The 21753-nt window shown below is 33.9% G+C and overlaps 1 protein-coding gene across 3 annotated transcripts in view; it reads right to left on the bottom strand.

The window, feature by feature from the left end:
• RSRC1 (arginine and serine rich coiled-coil 1) overlaps positions 1-21753 on the bottom strand; it is a 457053-nt gene that overhangs the window by 156190 nt on the left and 279110 nt on the right. For all 3 annotated transcript variants that reach the window (XM_027113218.1, XM_027113213.1, XM_027113204.1), the window contains exon 6: positions 15565-15616. In XM_027113218.1, coding sequence (XP_026969019.1) covers positions 15565-15616 — 52 coding nt within the window. The remainder of the gene's footprint in view (positions 1-15564; positions 15617-21753) is intronic.

Genomic DNA, 21753 nt, shown 5'->3' on the forward strand with positions numbered 1-21753 from the left:
CATTTCAAGTATTCTTGAGAGTCCTAACAGAAGAAATTAACTACCCCACGTGGAATGACTCTGAACCAATGAAAAGTACACTTAAATGGAGCTACTACTGTCACATCAGGAATTATAAGGGATTCATATTCCTTCTAGGAAGTGCCTTAGGAACCACTACATACAAAGTATTTAATTTTAAAAGTATTAATTACATTCAATTTCCCTAATTTTAATTCAAAACTGAAAATTATCTTTTATGAGCATACGTAATATATGTATATATAATATTGGCATACTAACCAAAAAATTTTCTGAAAATATTAGACGTGTATGGTTTTTCATTTAGATAATATTTGATTAAATTTTCTTTAGATGATGTATTACATAGAAGTAGGGAAAGCTAGTGTAGGGTTCAGAATTAGCCTCCCCTTTTACATGAGGATTACTTTGAGCTAAAGGCAATCAAGGCCCTGGAGTTCAGGAGAACTACTGCCCCTCCCTTAAATACCTAGAAGAATATAAATTGCGGATTTTTCCCAGAAAAGAGTTGCTACAGGAGATAAATTTTATCTAAGTGGTGCCATCTATATGGCAGGGCAAACATTTCATTACCAAATGTCTGCTCGTCTTCTTATTGTCCTGTGAATGACCCTCCTATGCTTGGATGCTTCAGGCCCCTAACCCGTTCCTTAACTCAGGATGGCACATATGCCTTTTACCTTTCTGTCTTTGAACGTTTCCTGTATGTGGGGTCTCTGACCTTCTCGTACGAACGAAATTTAAAAATCTGCCTCATGTCAATTTAATTCTTAGACCAGACAGAAGAACCTAAGAGGGTAAAGGAACATTTTCTTTCTCCCCAACACTAGCCTAGAAGATTTTGCATGGTATAAATTTCCCATCAAAGTCTGATTAATCCTTTCTATATCAGGATTTGCTATAGAGGAAAATTTGTATATTTTACGTCGTTAAAAGCCACAGGTTCAGCTATCTGGAGATGAGTTTTCCTTTCTGATTTATGGATGAGGGATAGGGAGAAAAAACACAGCAGGATATCCCAGATTTTCTCTCCTCTCCTCCCATTTTCTTTTGTCACACTATCTCTCTTCTTGTGTAAATCTACTCAGCTACAAATTCTAAGTTAAATGATAGCCCCATATGAAACGTCAACCTCACTGGTTTGGGATATTTTGTGAATTGCATCACATACAAATAGGAGCAATTGAGATGAGCTGTACAGATAATATGTATCCCCACTCATTCACAACCAAAGAGTAAAAATACCCAATCCATTTGAGTACTGTGATAACCAACCTATTTCCCCTATATTCACAAGGCATGAAACAGTATTAACAATGTGCATACAATGATGCTGCTTCAGTGTTTTCTTATAAGAACATGGAAATGGTAACCATAAAGTGTTAGAGATATACCCTCTATTATTGTTCCCAGAACAATGGCAAACAATGAGCAAAGAGCACTGCTTACTGGAAAATATTAGAGAAATTACTATGTAACAACATACCACTTCCTGGAAGAAAAAGAATCCAAGCTTTTTTTTTTTTTTTTTTTTTTTTTTTTGGCGGTATGCGGGCCTCTCACTGCTGTGGCCTCTGCCGCTGCGGAGCACAGGCTCCGGATGCGCAGGCCCAGCGGCCATGGCTCACGGGCCCAGCCGCTCCGCGGCATGTGGGATCCTCCCGGACCGGGGCACGAACCCGTGTCCCCTGCATCGGCAGGCGGACTCTCAACCACTGCGCCACCAGGGAAGCCCCCAAGCTTATTTTTAACTCCCAGTTTAAGATTTAACTTCAATGGCATATAAATGCACATTTACTCATGCTACCAGTGACATCATTCATTCATCCAACCAACTATTAATAAACAAAGGCTTCTAACACCAGGGTATTGCTTTAGTTACTGGAAAATACAAAGTTGACAGCCCTTACCTAGAGGTAAGGGGCTTATCACTTAACTGAAGGAATCGTGCATGTAAATAATTCTAATGAAGTATTTATAATTGCTATGAATATAAGCTATAATATATACAATATAAAATTTCAGAAAATCTAATGCAACAGTATGGTATATAAAAAGAAGTACATCATATGCAAGTGGTGTTTCTCCCAGGGATCTAAATACGATCTGTTTAACATTTGAAATCAACCAATGAAATTCAACATATCAATACTAAGAAAGGAAACACATATGATCATCTCAATAAATGCAGAAAAGGCATGTGACAAAATTAAACACTCATTCCCGATAAAAACTCAAAGCAAACTAGGAATAGAAGAAAAATTCCTCAACCTAAAAAGGGCATCTATTCTACAGTTAACATCTTGCTTAATGGTAAAAGATTGAATACTCTCTACCTCAGATCAGGAGCAAATGAAGGATAGTCACTCTCACCACTTCTATTCAAAACTGTGCTTGGAGGTTCTAGCTAAAATAATAAATCAAGAATACGAAAGAAAAGGCACTCAGATATGAAAGGAAAAAAAAACTTGCTCTATTCACAGATGACATGATTGTCCATGTAGAAAATTTAAAGAATATTAAAAAAACCCTCTTAGTTCAATAAAATTATAGGATATAAATTTAATACTCAAAATGGAACTGTATTTTATATACTATCAATGAACAACTAGAAATTGACACTTAAAAAATCTTATGTTCACTATGGCACCCCAAAACATAAAATGCTTTAGGCATAAATCTAACAGAACACATACAAGATCTATATGCCAAATACTACAAAACTCTGATGAAAGAAATCAAAGAACTGGAGGTAGAGAACTATACTATTTTCATGTGTGGAAGATTCAATACTGTTAAGATGTCAATTCTCTCCAAACTGATGTGAAGTCCACATTTCAAGACTTACCATAGAGTTACAGTAATCATGGAAATGCGGTATTGGCAAAAGGATGGATAGACATATAGATCAATGGAATAGAATAGAGACTCCAAAACAGATCTAGTCATATGTGGTCAATTCATACTTTACAAAGGTACAAAGACAATTCAGTGGAGGGAAACTATCTTTTCAACAAATGTTACTGGGACCATTAGATATCCATATGCAAAGAAAAGAACCTCAACCCATACTTCTATTAATACAAAAATTAATTTAAAATGTATTATAGATCTAAATGTAAAATCTAAACTATGAAAATTCTAGAAGAAAACATAAAAGCAAATCTTTGTGTTCTTTGGTTAGGCAAAAATTTCTTAGATATGACACTAAAAGCACAATACACATAAAAGAAAAAACTGATAAATTGGACTTCAACACATTAAGAACTTCTACCCTTCAAAAGACTAGTAAGAGAATGTGAAAAATGCAAATGACATATCTGATAAAGAAATTTTATCAGGAATTTATTTAATTCTCAAAACTCAGCAACTGAAAACCAAGTAACTCAATTTTTTAAAAAGGGAAAAGAGGACCTACGATGGCAAATAAGCACATGAAGAGACACACAACGACATTCATCATGAGGGATATTCAGATTAAAACCACAAAGAGACATCTCTAAACACCAAAACTAATAATACCAAATACTGACAAGGATGTGGAACAACTGGATTTCTCACACATTGCTTCCTAAGTGCAAAATGGTTCAGCCAGGGGCTTCCCTGGTGGTGCAGTGGTTGAGAGTCCGCCTGCCGATGCAGTGGACGCAGGTTCGTGCCCCGGTCGGGGAGGATCCCACATGCGCATGGAGCGGCTGGGCCTGTGAGCCATGGCCGCTGAGCCTGCGCGTCTGGAGCCTGTGCTCCGCAACGGGAGAGGCCACAACAGTGAGAGGCCCGCGTACCCCCCCCCCCAAAAAAAAAAGGTCCAGCCACTTGGAAAACAATTTGTAGTCTCTCATAAAGTTAAATATAAAATTATCAAATTATCCAGCAATACCAGCCCTGAGTATTTACCCAAATGAAACAAAAACTTATGTTCACACAAAATCCTATTTGAAAATGTTGTAATGGTTTAATTCATAATTGTTCAAAACTGGAAAGAATCTAAACATCCTTCAATTAATTAACCCATACAATGGAATACTACACAGTAATAAAAAAGGAATAAACTACTGATACATGCCACAGCATGGATAAATCTTAAAAGCATTATGCTAGGTCAAAAAAACCAAACTCAAAAAGCTACTTATTATACTATTATATTTATATGACATATTAGAAAAGTCAAGACTGTAGGGACACAAAACAGATCAGTTTCCAGGAGCTAGCTGGGGGGAGGGGTTCACAACAAAGGGGAATGGGGATATTTTAAGAGATGATAGAATTGTTCAACATCTCGATTCTGGGTGCTGTTATACAACTGTTTGCATTTGTCAAAAATCAAAGAACTGTCCCTAAAAAAGGTATATTTTACTGTATGTAAATCTTTATTTAAAAAAAAACCAAAAATATTGTTTAGAAAATAGCCAAGGCATAGACAAGGAGAAAATATTTATAAACTATACATCTGACTTGTATTCAGAATATATAAATAACTCTACAAGTCAATAATACAAACAATTCCTTTTAAAAATGAGCAACAGATATGAGCAGATACTTCACAAAAGTATACAGGTGACAAACGATTTCGTGAAAGATGCCCAACCTCATTAGTCATCACAGGAATGCACATTAAAGTCGAATGAAACACAACACATTTAACAGAATGGCTGCAATTAGAAAAAATCCAACAAAATCAAAGCGATGTCAAGGATGGGGAACAAATGAGACTTCCATAATTTGTTGTGGAAACAGAATGGTACAGCACTTTGGAAAACCGTTTGGAATTAAAGTTAAGCCTATACTTACTATATAACCAAGGAATCCTATTCCTAAGTATTTACTCAAGAGAAATGAAACTATGTGTTCACACAAACTTGTACTCAAATGTTCATATGAGTTTTACTCACAAAAACCATAAACTGGAAACAACCCACCTGTCCACCAAGTGTTGAACGAATAAACAAACTGGTATAGACATACAGTGGAATACTACTCAGCAGTAAAAAGAACTGATGCTCACAACAATGTGTACAAATCTAAAAAGCATTATGCCGAGTGAAAGACTACTGACATAAAAGTCACACACCGTATGATTCCATTTATATGGCATTTCGAAAACAACAAAACCATAGTGACATAAAGCAGATTAGTGGTTGCTAAGGTCCAAGAGGAGAGAACTGACTTCAAAGGAGTAAAAGGAACTTTTTGGAGAAATATAAATGTCCTTTATCAAAATTTTTGGTGGTAGTTACACAACTGTATACATTTGTCACAACTTATCAAATTTCATACTAATTGGTGGGGAATTTTATCGTGTTTAAATTAAACCTTTTCTATATCTCTTTAGGTTCTCTTCATAACTTCAAAACAATTGGAAAATGAAGACAAGCCAAAATTTTTTTTAAAAAAACTGAAATCTCACCACGCAGAAACAATAACTGCTATTAGCATTTTGATATAAATCACACAGGGTATTTTTCAATGTAAACATGAACTTTTGGTCAAACTTAAAATAAGATCAGATCCTTTACATTGTTCAGGAGCCACCATTTTTTGAATTCCAAAATAGATCACAAATATGTTTCTACTTCAGTAAATATACTGTGTACAATAAAAAGAAAAGCAGACTATGCTATGATTCTCCCAGTTGTAAGTCAACACCAAGAATTCCTACCGTATAATGTCTTTTTGTTGTCATTAATTATTTCAATATTTGCAAAATTTATTTCTAATATATGACTGTTTAATTCACAGGTCTTGGATTCTCTAAGGAATGCATTTTTTAGTTTTGCTATATAAAATTCAAAGAAATCCTTTATAAAAATAGAACAAAATCTTAATTTTTATGGGATGATAGGACAATTAAAAATAACAGTTAACATTAAATAAAGATTATTAAAAGAATTTTTTGGAAGAGAGAGTTATTTGTTGATTTGTTACCATCAACTCTTTGTAAATTTAAGGGAATATGCTGTACTCACACACAAAAAGGACCACTCTATTTAAACAGGGTTTTTTTGTTGTTGTTGTTGTTTTTTTAATGAAAGAAAAAAGAAACCCCAGGGTCTAAAATGTAATGAGTGATCCTATTAGTTCCACCAGACTAAAATCATACAGTCTACGTATGTGGTCTTTTCAGCCACATCTGTCATGAACCATTTTTACATCACAAAATGCAAAATACTGAGCACTGATTTACTAGATGAGACCTGGGAAAGTATTCATCATTTGATTTCCCCCTAAAAGAAAAACTGGCTCACAGGAAGACAGGTGACAGTTCTTTTCAGATCACACTCAGAACTTACACAATTTAGAATCAAATCTTCACATAATCCAAGCAAACAGAAAAAAAAAAAAAAAGAAATAAGTAAAGTGGAAAAACAAAAGAAATTTCAATTATGACTTTCTTAAAATCCAAACATTTTGCTTGGCTAGGAAACATGGATCATACATTAAAAATATTTATAATATGTGAATGTATAAACATGCTTGCCACATAGTAGATGCTCAATAAATAGTACTCTTATTATTTTAAATACTTCATGAAATGCATACTTATTGAGCATTTTATATACTGATCTGATATTCCTCCTTTCAAAAGCTCTGTTACACATGGAACTTAAATGGAAATAAAATGGAATTTTTATTTAACATAAAATGTATAGTATAGAAGAGTTTTGAATTAATTGTTTCTTTGACTTATCTGAAATCTGTATTAATCACTTTTTGGTAAATTTCTGTACATAATGTTATTTACTCTTATCATAAAAACAGACCTATAATTTCCCTTATAGGAAAAGGGTGGCTGTTATTCCAAATTCTTTAATGGCTTAAATATTAAAGGGTACTTAATTTAAAAAAACTTCATTACATAATTCTGTGTTAGATAAATTATTTACAATGATTATAAAACCACTGAAAAAGAAACTGCATACTTGATAAACCAAACATCCAAATCTTATACATTTGTCAGTCTTTCAATAATGAATTCTGGGGAAAAATAAATTCACAGACACCCAAGTGAATTGGCAACTGTAAGTGACAGAAGCCTTCTAAATCCTCTGTTTACACTGGGGATTAGCGGAGTAGATTTTGAGTTGCAAACTGAACAGTCCATGGTCAAGGGAACCTGCTCCCTGTCAGCCCGCAGGGCATAAGGACAAAGCATGGTCCTGGTAGGAAGTGACCCATAAACATATTCCTACCCAGGATTTATACAAAGCCAGTCTGCCTCACAGAAACTCCATATGACCATTAACTGGCCTGCAAGGCCTGCCAGGAGGCCTAATTACAGGTCTACAGAGCCCAATAACAAAAGCTGAAGGGCTTTAGCCTAGGGATGATCTGCTTTATACTGACTTGAGAGAGTCCATATAGAGGACCCAAAAGAAAGAGGTTTAGCTTTAAAATTCTCCCCAGAGAGCCAGCATTGTACTCAAGTCTAGAAAGCCCACATGCAACATACTTCAGCTAGGCTTAAACATACCACCCTCTCAAAATTAACATTCAACTACTGTCTGCTTAACATCTGCTCAAACATGGCAAGTTGCTGTGATATTGTTAGACTCTAACTGATAGCTTTCTTCTTACTAAATATTATTGGGGATAAATAATAGTCATTCAAATATAAATGTGTAACTGATGCTAAAACAAATAACTTATATTTTCTAAAAGTAATTTACTTAATAGTTCTCTTTAGGAAGCACTAGTATATCTTTTTGGATTAACACGAAGTGCAAAATCATGCTCATTATTGGAAACTGGGAGTTAAATTAACATTATCAATTTGATTTTGCATTAAAGGTATTAAATTTTATGTAGAATTTCTGAAGAAATGTGGTTTTGCAGAAACCACATTTGATGAAAAAAAGGTTTTAACCAATGCCCAAGTCAATGAAACTATTTGATTATATACATTTGTTTCTTTTAAAAAGCACAAGAATTCTTAATTCTTGATAACTTCTTTTAACTGTATATGTATGGTGGTATGAGGAGGATGTTTGACCCAATATCTCTTCTTTAATTACCTCACAAAGCCACTCTGGTGATGCCATAAAAAACTACTTCCACTCCTCCTGGCTAATGTTTATAAAACGCTCAGTTATATGTTAGGTGCTTTTCTAAAAACTTTATTATGTTAATTTATTTAGTTTTCATTAAAACTCTAAAGGTATATATTCTCATTCCCATTTCATACATGAAAAAACTGAGGTTGAACAAGGTTTAACAATTTTCCCATGGTTTTGTCAGTAAATAATGGATCTGGGAATAGCACCCAGGCCGTCTGACTTCAGAACTTGACCACCATACTCTATTGCTTTTCATACTAATTGCAAACATTTATTGAATGCTTACTATGTACCAGGTACTATTCTAAGTGTTTTACAAATGTTAATGCACTTAAAGTCCATAACAACCCCATTAGTATGTACTATTAGTATCTCAATTTTATAGATGAGGAAACTAAAGAAGAGCAAAGGGGAAGTGATCTGCTCAAGCTCACAAAGTTAGTTAGTGAACGAAGCCGGATATGAATCTAGACTAACCAACACGCAACCAAGCAGAAGCCTACATGGGGAAAAAAGAAGTCTGAAAACTATTTATTTATATGAAATAGAAGTTAACTTTTTAATCACTTGCTCTTTTTTTTTAGGTTTGCCCTGTATGAAAGCCTCTCTCACAATAAATCAACCTATTTCTTGGAGCCAGAGATCAGTGGTCAGAAGCCTATGGAGCAATACCTCTGTCGACTTTAAATCAGGGTTGCAGAATGGCTTTCTATGCTCCCCAGAAACAGTACAACATTAACATGGCAATTTCATTTGTAATTCTCAGAACTACAAATATTTAAAGCCAGACTGGACTTCAGAGAAGTACTGGGACTTACAAGATTAGATGGCTATGAAGAGAAAGGTTTAGGACTTGGCTTCCAGGTACTTAATGGGTAACTAAGAGAAGAAAATCCAAGTTTAACATGCTGCAGAATAACTGGGATGGAGTGAGGCACTTATGGCTTATTTCCAAAAACAGCTTCTTTCCTTGATATAGTGTTCTTACGTGTGTAACTCTTCTGTGTTTTACAATACTTAATTAGCTTCTATCCCAGCAAGGGTCACTGAAAGGCATGTCCATAGTTGGGGTGAAGAAGAAAACACTGGTAATCATAGAACATTACCCTAGATTTTTCAAAGTTCTCAGAAATATAGCTACTATGATCACCCTAATAGTTAAGGAAAAGAATTTGTATTCTGAATAAAACTTTAATCCTTTTGTATTATCAATTAAAAACAACTCATTTCAGAATCAAAGGCTTGCTTGAGGATAGAAATTATTTTATTATAAGGTAATTGTAGCATTATGCCTAACAAAACAAGATATGTATTTGGTAATGTTTTCTATCACCCTTCTTTCTGCTGAACGTAACTCAGGGATTTAACCTATGGATAGAAATAGCTCAGGAGTCAGAAATCATTGGATTTGAGTCCTGGTTTTCCCACTTACTAGGTATGTGATCTTTTACAAGTCATTTAAGCTTTGGGGATATTTGTAAAATGGAGTTAATTAGCTCTCCATGCAGTGATGTGAGTCAAATGATAAAAGATTTATGAAAATGCTTTGAAAACTGTAAAGCACAATAAAAAGTGCTGTAGATATTATTTAGAAAATGAAATATTACACAGAAATTTTATGATAAAGGGGATTTACTATACATGCATTAAATAAACTTCTATTTCTCTTATAACATTAGAGATATAATTTTAAAGGTTGCAGGTGTCAATAATTCTATTAAAAGTAAAATATTAAGGAGATAAAATATTAAGGAATATTTTTAGATTTCTCTAAAAATATTTTTAGAGAAAATTATGTCTTGAAACTATGTTCTGAGAAGTGTCATTTTTTCACGGTGATGAAAAATATTTATGTTTTGGAAAAATCTCTCCTCTAAGTTCTTCTTCAGACCTATGAGCATATGGAGCATAAGATGACATTGTGTTTTTGTGGAAAATCAACTAATGTGTGGAATGATGCTAACAAGTCAAACAACAGTGACATCAAAAATGATGGAGACGAGTCTTTAAGTAAACTCATTATCTTCCTTCTTCCTCCTGTGTGATAATCACATTTTGTTATCTCTTCTGTCATGTACTACCTTCAAGTTTAAGATTAAAAAGTTAGATTACTGCCATGTATCTTCTACTTTTGAAGCCAGGGAACTTTTCAATATATTTTTTTAAAATCCACCAAAGAGTGGTTTAAATGAGCATACCAGCATCCAAAGGCTTAATTTTCAGTTACCCAGAACAATTATTTCACAGTGACTTACTCACCAAAGATTAATAGCTAGAATTCTATTTGGCATAGTGACACTCACTACAGGCGCTATTAAAACTCCTGGGAAAGATCCAGAAGTTTTAGATATGGTTCCTGAACTTCAGACATTTATTATTTCATTGGGAAAATAGGTCCAACACTCATGAAATAAATATTAATATCAGCAGTATGTGAGTAAATACCAACATGAATGGTGTGCATAGAATAAAAGAAAAAGAATTCAAAGGAGAACAGAAAGATTACATGATGTAATGGTCAGAGAAATCACGTGGAAATGTTATCTGAGATGCATATTGAAGTGTTTAGAGAGAGAAAGAGGAAGGAGAAAGATATTTCTAGAGGAGAAAATAATCACAAGCAAAAATTCCCAGGTAGAAAAGAACATGAGTAACTCAAAGAATAATGAGAAGAAGTATAAAAATGAATTCTAAGAAAAGAAGTTAGAAAAGTCTGTGAATCCACCATACAGAACCTTGGAACCTTAAGCACAGAAGTATAAAATTGATCTTGTAAGCAATCTAGAACCAGTGAATAATTTTGAGCAAAGGAGCAGCATGACCAAGTGGTGGGTGAGAAAGAATCATCTAGCAATGGTACTCACCAGAAGCAATATGGAAATAAAAATTTTCTGGTGGCTACCATCTGCCAGACTCTGGGCTAGATACTTCACTTATAATATATATCTTCACAACAATCCTATAAGGTAATCATCATCTTTTCCCCTTACAGACTAGGAAATAATGGTGTAGGGAAATCCTTAAAACCTAAATATTGATACTGTCAAACAGGTAACTTAAATATGCAACATGGTCTAGTTGAGACAATAGGGGGGAATGTAATATGGTTTTTTATACTGCTGGTGGGAATGTAATATGGTTCAGCTGCTGTGGAAAAATCTGGTGGTTTTACAAAAAGTTAAACCAAGAATTTACCAAATGACTCCATAATTATACTCCTAGGTGTATACCCCTCAAAGTTACAAATGGTTACTCAAACAAGTACATATATATATGCATGTTCAAAGCTACACTGTTCACAATAGCCAAAAGGTGGAAAAAACCCCAAATTTCCATCAATAGATGAATGTATATATACTATATATATACATATATACATAATGTGTATATATATTATGTATTATTATGTATATATATTATGTATTATTATGTATATATTAATATATTATGTATATATTATATATATAATACAAATGTATTATGTGGAATGTATTATGTGGAATATTATTCAGCCATAAAAAGGAATAAAATACTGACACAGGCTACAACATGGCTATACCTCCAAAACATGCTAAATGCAAGAGGCTAGACACACAAGGTCACACACTGTATGATTCCATTTACATGAAATATGCAGAATAGATAAATCCATAGAGATAGAGGGCAGGTTGATGGTTGCGGTTGCCAGGAGCTGAGGGTAAGGTGAGGGGAGAGAAATTGCCTAATAGGTAATAGGTTTTACTTTGGAAATGTTTTTAAACTAGATAGAGGTGGTGGTTATATAGCTTTGTGGATGTATTTAATGCCACTGAATTGTCACTTTAAACAGTTATGTTTTATTTTGTCTTATGTGAATTTCACCTCAATAAATTACTTCTAAAAAGTAAAGAACTACAGTAAACTAGAAAATATACACATCTGCCATATTCCATTTAAAAAAACAAAAACGTTTTGGCTAAACAATAAACATCACACTACTGAAGGTCACAGAATGAGTGAGCAGTGGAAGCAGGTTTAGAACCCTTCCACTATTCACCACCCTCTCTCTGGAGAAGAGACAGAATTGAAGCAAAAGACCAACTAGGAGGTAATGGATTAACCTTTGGGTGGACTGTTTGGTGTCCAGACTAAGGAGTTGGCAGTGGGAAAGATAATAGAGGGATAACTATAAAAAATATTTCAAAATAAGTCATTCAATTCTAGGTGAATGACTGCCTATAAAGAAGTCAAAGATAAACATTTCAAGGTTTTGAATCTTAATGAATGTGAGAATGGTAAAAGTATTTTTTAAATGAAAAGAAAGAAGTCATGGCCAAGAGGATTTTTAATTGGATTTACTCAATATCATAAAGTAAATCATTATCTGAAGTTATATTGATAACTTAAAGATTCAGTCTTACAAATTTATATAGTTTTACAAGCTTGAGTCCTCCAGCATTTGGAAAAAACAAAACATCTTAGACATAACCTTAACTTCACATCACCTTCAAATTAAAAGTTAAACAAGAGACATGAAACTTCATTTCAATTGCATTTTGGCAATGAACATGAAAAAAGATTCTATCTAAATCTGAAGATTTAGCATAGCAAAATATAAAAATGTTAACAGTTTAGTATATACAAAATATGATCATAACAAATACAATAAAATCTCTGACTTCAAATTCAAGGTACATGGTTACATTTTGCTTAATGTATTTTACTCATACATATGTCTTTCAAAATCATACCGCTAGTAATTATTGCCAAATGTTATTAAATATATTTTAATTCCAAACCAAGGCCATGATTAACATTCACTAATAAATCAATAACAATGCAATGGTAATATATAAAACTTTCTTCTGGGACCCACAATTAGAGTAAAAGACTAAGTCTAGTCAGCAAGATTTCTACATATGAACCCTATCTACCAGATTATGGTAACTATAAGGCTGAAATAAATCCTGGCTCAAGAATCTAGCATACAGCCTTAAGTTCTTCCCTGTACCCAATTTTAAGGCCCCAAAGTTGAGGGTGTTTTCCCTGGGAACTCAAGTAAACTCCAACGAGACAGAATGGGAACTACCAGGCCTTCCTATCCAGCCACCTCAATCTTAGGACCAGGCTAGACTTTATCCATGAGCCTTACCAGACTGAGCTCAAGTTCTTATTCCCCCCTACTTTATTTTGCTTGTTTGTTTATTTTTAATAATACAATGAATACCTTGATTCATCACTGAAACAGAGATCCAGAACCTTGACAATAAGTTCTATATTTGCTTAGCGTTCCCCTATATCCATCTATCTGCTTCTCCTCTCCAAGGCCACAGGTTCTCATTAATTACAGTAATATATGTTTTTCAAAGGGGTATAATATGTTATTTCATGTTATAAAGCAAAATAGTCATAGAAATGGCATCAAAAAGCAAAATCTGGTTAAAATTGTTTCTTAACCAGTGACAATGGTTACAACACAATCCTTTTGTAAAACAATTTAGCAAGAATGTATAAAAAGCCACTCTACATATTAACACCCTCTAATCTCATAAACTCATTTCTATAGTAATCAATTCCAAGAAAATAAGCTAAACTATGGAAAACACTATTTGTAACAGGAGGTGCATAACAGTATTATGGGTAAGAGGGAAAAGCTAGAGACAATGTAAATGTTCAATAAGAAGAAAATGATTAAATAAATAATCCTATATCTAGCTAAGGTCTGTCCTTTGCTTATGGGGGGCAATGTTAAGTTTTTTAATTTGAAAATTGTCATAATATTTTGAATGTTTGTCAAATTCACAGAACCTCCCTATTTATCCTTAATAGAATTTAGAATGTTAAATTAAAAAATGAGGAGTGACAGCTGGGACCAATATAAGCAAGTTATACACTGAGGTCCGCACTGTCAGATCTGTTTTATAATATGCTTTTTGTGACCACCTAGAGGGGTGGGATAGGGAGGGTGGGAGGGAGACGCAAGAGGGCGGAGATATGGGGATATATGTATATGTACAGCTGATTCACTTTGTTATAAAGCATAAACTAACACACCATTGTAAAGCAATTATACTCCATAAAGATGTTAAAAAAATTTTTTTAAGGTAAAGAAAACTGTATAAAACTATGAAATACAATTCTTTATAGTTGCATTAACAGAAACAAATATTTTCTGGACTAAGCACCATAAATATTTTCCTTTAAAGCAAGAGTTTGTCAGTACTCAAGTAATGAACCTGGAAATATTTCTTCTAAGCAAAATGCCATTAAAGAATGAATATATATTATATAAATAACAGAGAATCGTATTAACTAGCTTTATCCTATAGTATATTTATTGGAGACTCAAAATTTGAAAAACCTAATAGTAAGCAAAATTTTAGTACATCATGTTTTCTATGTAATTAAAGATAAAATGAGTAAGATCAATACATAAAGATAAGTGACTTTTAAAGTAATATGAAATGGTACAGAGATTCACAGTCAACATATTAATTTTTATATGGTAAGTTACTTCAATTAGTGATTTATGAAGCTAGTATATCATTTATACTGGTGTTCCCAATCTTTAGACTGTAGACACATTGGGTAGGAATAAAAGGAGCTAATACAAGAAATCCTTGAATTAATATGCATACATGTATTTTTGCAATGAATATTAAAATATAACTACTATCATTTGGTAGTCTGAAATTACTTTTGATGTCAAAATAGAATTCTCATTTTCCAGTTGGAAATTATGAACTCTTTACAGATCCTTAAAAAGTAAATAATTTTAAGAAACATGTACTCCTTTGGTAATATTATTCTAACCCTACCTCATGCTTGATCTTGATAACTTATTATTTGACTGTAATATATATTTTTAAAAACCACATTAAGATTCAGAGTAAAATATCAGTACTTGGAAAAGGTAACATGGATCTCTTATATTTTTAAAAAGTAAAGTATTTAATGTGTACATGAATCTGGGTATTATAATCTAAAATCAAAGAAAGAATTATTGTACAATTGAGATATTAAAACATACAGATTTTTAAGATTAGATGGTATCCAGACGAATAGTCCAATGAGTTAGTCTAATGTAACTGGAAGAATTATTAAACATTTATCTCATTTCCTTTAGAGCAAAACCTTGATCTAAAAATCACACCTTATATAAATATTAAATCAAAATGATCACAGCCTCAAATATAAAATGTAGAAGTATAAAATTCTTCTTAAACATGCCACTAAAAGCACAGTCCGTAAAAGACAAAAATCAATAAACTGGACTTCATCAAAATTAAAACTAAAATCGAAGCCAGTTTTATAAATAAGAAGGTAAAGAATGACCTTTTAACATCACACTATAGCAATAAATATTTGAGGTAAAATATGGCCATACAAAGATCTCACAAATTTGTGAGGCTATATGAAAATAGGTGTTTTGCTCTTTGACCCATCTGTAAGCATGCTAGGATTTATTTCACATATTTTCATTTAAATAAAGTTAATTATTAACACTTACCAGCAGCTTCAAGAACCAGTTGTAGTCTTGCTTTGGCCTGTTCAGCTGGTGGCTAAAAATCAACCATAAAAGACACTTACAAGGTAGTTTTAACAGAGCTTTAAATTAATGCATTATTACGTTGAGTATCAGAAAATTTAGAGAACTTTGTCATAATCAGTATTAATATCCACCCACATCTTAACAAAATTCCATCACAGCAGCTCTACCAATCTACTCTCTCACCCTAGTAATCAAATCACACTTTTCATTATTATGATTCAAGAATGAAGTTCTTCCTTTTTCTTTTTTTTTTTTTTTACTGGAATAGCTTTTATTTGTTATCCAACATGTACCAGTCAGCAACAGCCTAAATACATATAATTTAATAAGGAGGCAAAACCCACACATTTAACAACATACTCTCAAGCTGTGTTGTTTCTTTGCATATGGAAACATGCAAAATGACCTATTAGAAGTTAAATAGCAACTTAAAGTCCAATATCTCAGGCAAATTATATCCTAAAACCAAATATTTTCTGCTTTCCTTACGGTATTTGAAAGGAGCAATTGTGATAAAGATAGGACACAACGTGAGTTACTGCTTTCAATTCCTACTAACTGTCCTAAAATTAGTCTCTCAATGAACTTTGATTCAATACAGTTGATAATGTTGAAACTACTTTCCTACCAGTGACCTTATTCTGAGATTTTTGGATATGTTGATGGTATCCAAACAATAAGATGGATTGTATCAAGGTTATGATCTTTATGAAAGACTTGTTAAAAACTGTTTTTAATACTTAAGACTTTACATTTCTTAAGATGTCAGTAAGTGACTAAATAATCTCATGTTTATATACGATACCATCATTTGAGAATTAACATTTTACAAGATATATTTGAATGTTTTGCTATTTGTGAAAAAACAGCCTGAATGAAAAGAATTACATAATTGGATATGGAAAGAAGATGTTGTGCTCAGAAAAGTTTAAGAATTTGAATGGTACTTCTGAATAAACTGTAAGAAACAGGATAGGAGAGTGGTAGATGAGACAGGAAAGAAGACAGGGCTAGCCTTTTATATCATAGAAGAGGGATTAACAAACTATGACCTAAACCTGGTTTTGTAAATAAGTTTTATGGGAACATAGCCATGCCCATTGGTTTATATATTGTCCATGGTTGCTTTTGTGCTCAACTCAACAACAGCAGAGTCAACTATTTGCGGCAGGACTCTTATGGCCAGCAAAGTCTAAAATATTTACTATGTAGATCTTTAAGGAAAAGACTGTTGACCCCTGCCATATAAGACGGAGAGACTTGGAAGAATGTGAAACAGTGGGGTGACAAGATGAGATCTGCACTCTGACACATCATTCTAGCAATATACTTGAGGATGAACTGCAAAGAATGTGACAGAAGGCAAGGAGCTCAGTTAGGGAGCAATTAAAGAACTCCAGATGAGAGACGATGAGGGCCTGGGGAGGAGCAGTAGCAGTAAGGTTGGAGAGGAAGAACTAGATTTGAGAAACATTTAATTGGTAACATGAAAGGACTGATTGGATATGAGAGAAGGAGGAGTTGACAAACAAAAAGAATATTTTATGTCATATGTTTGTAGAAAAAATGTACGTAAGTGTGCTTTATAAAGTTATCAATATTAAAAATGTGACATCAAATTAAAATATCATAGCAAAATATCAATAGAAGACTGTGACATCTACTGAATATGATCTCTCTAACAGTTATAAAGGAAACTGCCAAGCAATTAACACGAACATTTATAATGATGAAAGGCAAATGACATTTGACATCAGTATCAGGGAGCATAGTGAGTGTGCAAAACTGCGGAGCACATGGCCCAGCTAAAGAAAGCAGCTGGTACTCAGCACCAACTCAGTGTTGTCATGCAGAAATGCAAATCAAGCGTTATAAAACTTCTTCATTTTTTTTCCTGAGACTTTAAGTCACCATAAAGACAAATACTGTGTGGAACAAACAGTACTTCTCAGAGCCAGATTCAATCCTGAAACAGACAGTCTGTGATCTCTGCCATCTACTTAACAAACACAGTAGAAACATGATATTGATACTTTGTGCAACATAGCATAACTAGAATGGCAAGAAGGAAATAATGTTCTGACTAGCAGATCTCAAGCAAGCACAGAATTATGAAGTATACATTTCAGAGTATCCTAGTAAGCAGTGACGTTTGATAGAAAAATGTGAGAAACTTTATTGGGTAAGATATTTCATGGGAAAGTTATAGGTATTTCATAAGAAACGATTATTTTTACCAAATAAGAAATATTTAAAACAAATATACAAAGTGATGAGTACCCACATTCAGTAAAATATTAACAATATTGTTAAAGTCTCTTAACCCACAAAACCTCCTCCATAGCAGCTCCCTCTCTCCCCCAGTTAAAATCTATGTCTTAAAAATATGTTGATTACCGTCCCTAAGAGTCTTAATGGTTGATGATTATGATAAAAACACCTGTTAAGACATATTTATATTTTATTAATTCCTCTAACAATCTATAATACAGGATTCATATTTCAAAGATAAAGAAAACCATGGAATAAGAGTAGTTTCCTAACTTGCCTTTACTAGTAAATGATAGGCTGAAATTAAGACCTTCTGACTCCAAATTTCAGGATTCTTCTAACTACATCACTAGGATATTCATGAATTCAAAGCAATTAATTTCACAGATATAAAAGCACACGGATAGATTTTTGATTCTGTTCAAAAAAAAATCTATCCAAGATAGTACATTTGCCTATACAAATATAACTTCCTAAATTATTTGCGAAATATAAGGATCAATTCCAACTATGGGGACAAACACATTGTTAGATTTGCCAGACTTTTAAAAGTAATTTGTCTTTTATAAGTATTTTTACTTTTAAAAATATTTGATTCATTTCACAAGCATTTTTCTTGGATAGGGTATTCAGATACACATGTTCTCTCACTTTTTTCCCACCTGCAAATATCTTTCTTTCGCCACAACTGGTGAATAATTTGAATGGATATGGGATTCTCGGTTGCAGTCTTTTTCTCTCAGTCATTTGCCCTTCAAATTCTTTCCAAGTGCTCCTCCACAATATTTCAGCCTTGAGTTTGTCCCAGAGAGGGAAAGCATCACAACAGGTCACTTGGCTGAAACCCTCCAGGTCCCACCTACCTATCTGCATCAGTAGCTGCTTGACCCAGAAAAAGTAGATAAGCTGGAGCTGGAAATGGAGAGGAGGCAGCCTGATTTATGTTGCCATCATTCTGATTGCCAGTTATAGTTACTTTTTAAGAAAAGATTAAGAAGAAAGAAGAAACAGAATACACAGTTAAAAGAACATTTTTCTACTAATCCATTTTTAGTTAGGTATCATCATACTAAGCTGACTTAGATTGAAAAAACCTTTGGGGCTTGACTGCCAACAGATTGAAAAAACCTTTGGGGCTTGAGTGCCAAAATTTCTAATGCTTTAACTATTTTAGAGTGTATTAGACTCCAGGGATTGGTATGAATTCCATCTAAAACTGGTAAATGGTACTAATGTTATTCAGAGCCAGAAAAAAAAATACTTTATGAAATAAATAAGAAGCTAGCATCAAATACAAATGCATGGAATACAGCAATTTCTCAAAATAAGAACTGATAAATGAGGACATATTTAAGAACACAATGTCACAATTATATTGTATGAAGCAAACTTATGGAGAAAAAATTGTATTCTATTAAAAAATAATATTCCTATGGGAAAAAAATCTGTAAAAAATACAAATACATGGAGGCTAAATAATACACTACTAAATAACCAAGAGATCACTGAAGAAAACAAAGAGGAAATCAAAAAATACCTAGAAAAAAGTGACAATGAAAACATGATGACACAAAACCTACGGGATGCAGCGAAAGCAGTTCTAAGAGGGAAATTTATAGCAATACAATCCTACCTCAAGAAACAAAAAAAATCTCAAATAAACAACCTAACCTTACACCTAAAGTGATTAGAGAAAGAAGAACAAAAAAACCCCAAAGTTAGCAGAAGGAAAGAAATCATAAAGATCAGATCAGAAATAAATGAAAAACAAATAAAGGAAACGAGCAAATATCAATAAAACTACAAGCTGGTTCTTTGAGAAGATAAACAAAATTGATAAACCATTAGCCAGACTCATCAAGAAAAAAAGGGAGAAGATTCAAATCAACAGAATTAGAAATGAAAAAGGAGAAGTAACGACTGACACTGCAGAAATACAAAGGATCATGAGAGATTACTACAAGCAACCATACGCCAATAAAATGAACAACATGGAAGAAATGGACAAATTCTTAGAAGAGCACAACCTTCTGAGACTGAACCAGGAAGAAACAGAAAATATAAACAGACCAATCACAAGCACTGAAATTGAGACTGTGATTAAAAATCTTCCAACAGGGCTTCCCTGGTGGCGCAGTGGTTGAGAGTCTGCCTGCCGATGCAGGGGACACAGGTTCGTGCCCCGGTCTGGGAAGATCCCACATGCCATGGAGCAGCTGGGCACGTGAGCCATGGCCGCTGAGCCTGCGCGTCCGGAGCCTGTGCTCCGCAACGGGAGAGGCCACAACAGTGAGAGGTCTGCGTACCGCAAAAAAAAAAAAAAAAAAATCCAAGAAACAAAAGCCCAGGACCAGATGTCTGCACAGGTGAATTCTATCAAACATTTAGAGAAGAGCTAACACCTATCCTTCTCAAAGTCTTCCAAAATATAGCAGAAGGAGGAACACTCCCAAACTCATTCTATGAGGCCACCATCACCCTGATACCAAAACCAGACAAAGATGTTACAAAAAAAGGCCAATATCGCTGATGAACAAAGAATCAAAAATCATGAACAAAATACTAGCAAACAGAATCCAACAGCACATTGAAAGTATCTACACCATGATCAAGTGGGGTTTATCCCAGGAATGCAATGATTCTTCAATATACGCAAATCAATCAATGTGATACACCATACTAACAAAGTGAAGGATAAAAACCATGTGATCATCTCAACAGATGCAGAAAAAGCTTTCAACGAAATTCAACATCCATTTATGCTAAAAAATCCTCCAGAAAGTAGGCATAGAGGGAACTTACCTCAACATAATATAGAGCATATATGACAAACCCACAGCCAACACCGTTCTCAATGGCGAACAACTGAAACCATTCCCATTAAGATCAGGAACAAGACAAGGTTGCCCACTCTCACCACTATTTTTTTTTTTTAAATTTTTTATATTTTGCGGTACGCGGGTCTCTCACTGTTGTGGCCTCTCCCGTTGCGGAGCACAGGCTCTGGACACACAGGCTCAGCAGCAAAGGCTCGCGGGCCCAGCCGCTCTGCGGCATGTGGGATCTTCCCGGACAGGGGCACGAACCCGCGTCCCCTGCATCGGCAGGTGGACTCTCAACCACTGAGCCACCAGGGAAGCCCCTCACCACTATTATTCAACATAGTTTTGGAAGTTTCAGTCACAGCAGTGAGACGAAAAAGAAATAAAAGGAATCCAAATCGGAAAAGAAGAAGTAAAGCTGTCACTGTTTGCAGATGACATGATACTATATATAGAAAATCCTAAAGATGCTACCAGAAAACTACCAGATCTAATCAATGAATTTGGTAAAGTAGCAGGATACAAAATTAATGCACAGAAATCTCTTGAATTCCTATACACCAATGATGAAAAATCTGAAAGAGGAATTAAGGAAACACTCCCATTTACCATTGCAACAAAAAGAATAAAATATCTAGGAATAAACCTACCAAAGGAGAAAAAAAAAAAAACCTGTATGCAGAAAACTACAAGACACTGATGACAGAAATTAAAGATGATACAAACAGATGGAGAGATATACCATGTTCTTGGATTGGAAGAATCAATATTGTGAAAATGACTCTACCACCCAAAGCAATCTATAGATTCAATGCAATCTCTATCAAACTACCAATGGCATTTTTCACAGAAGTAGAACAAAAAATTTTACAATTTGTATGGAAACACAAAAGACCCCGAATAGCCAAAGCAATCTGGAGAAAGAAAAACGGAGCTGAAGGAATCAGGCTCCCTGATTTCAGACTATACTACAAAGCTACAGTAATCAAGACAGTATGGTACTGGCACAAAAACAGAAAGATAGATCAATGGAACACGATAGAAAGCCCAGAGA

This window comes from Aethalodelphis obliquidens, unplaced genomic scaffold, assembly GCF_003676395.1.
Source record: "Aethalodelphis obliquidens isolate GAN/ISIS:26980383/991018 unplaced genomic scaffold, ASM367639v1 scaffold1, whole genome shotgun sequence".
NCBI lineage: Eukaryota > Metazoa > Chordata > Mammalia > Artiodactyla > Delphinidae > Aethalodelphis > Aethalodelphis obliquidens.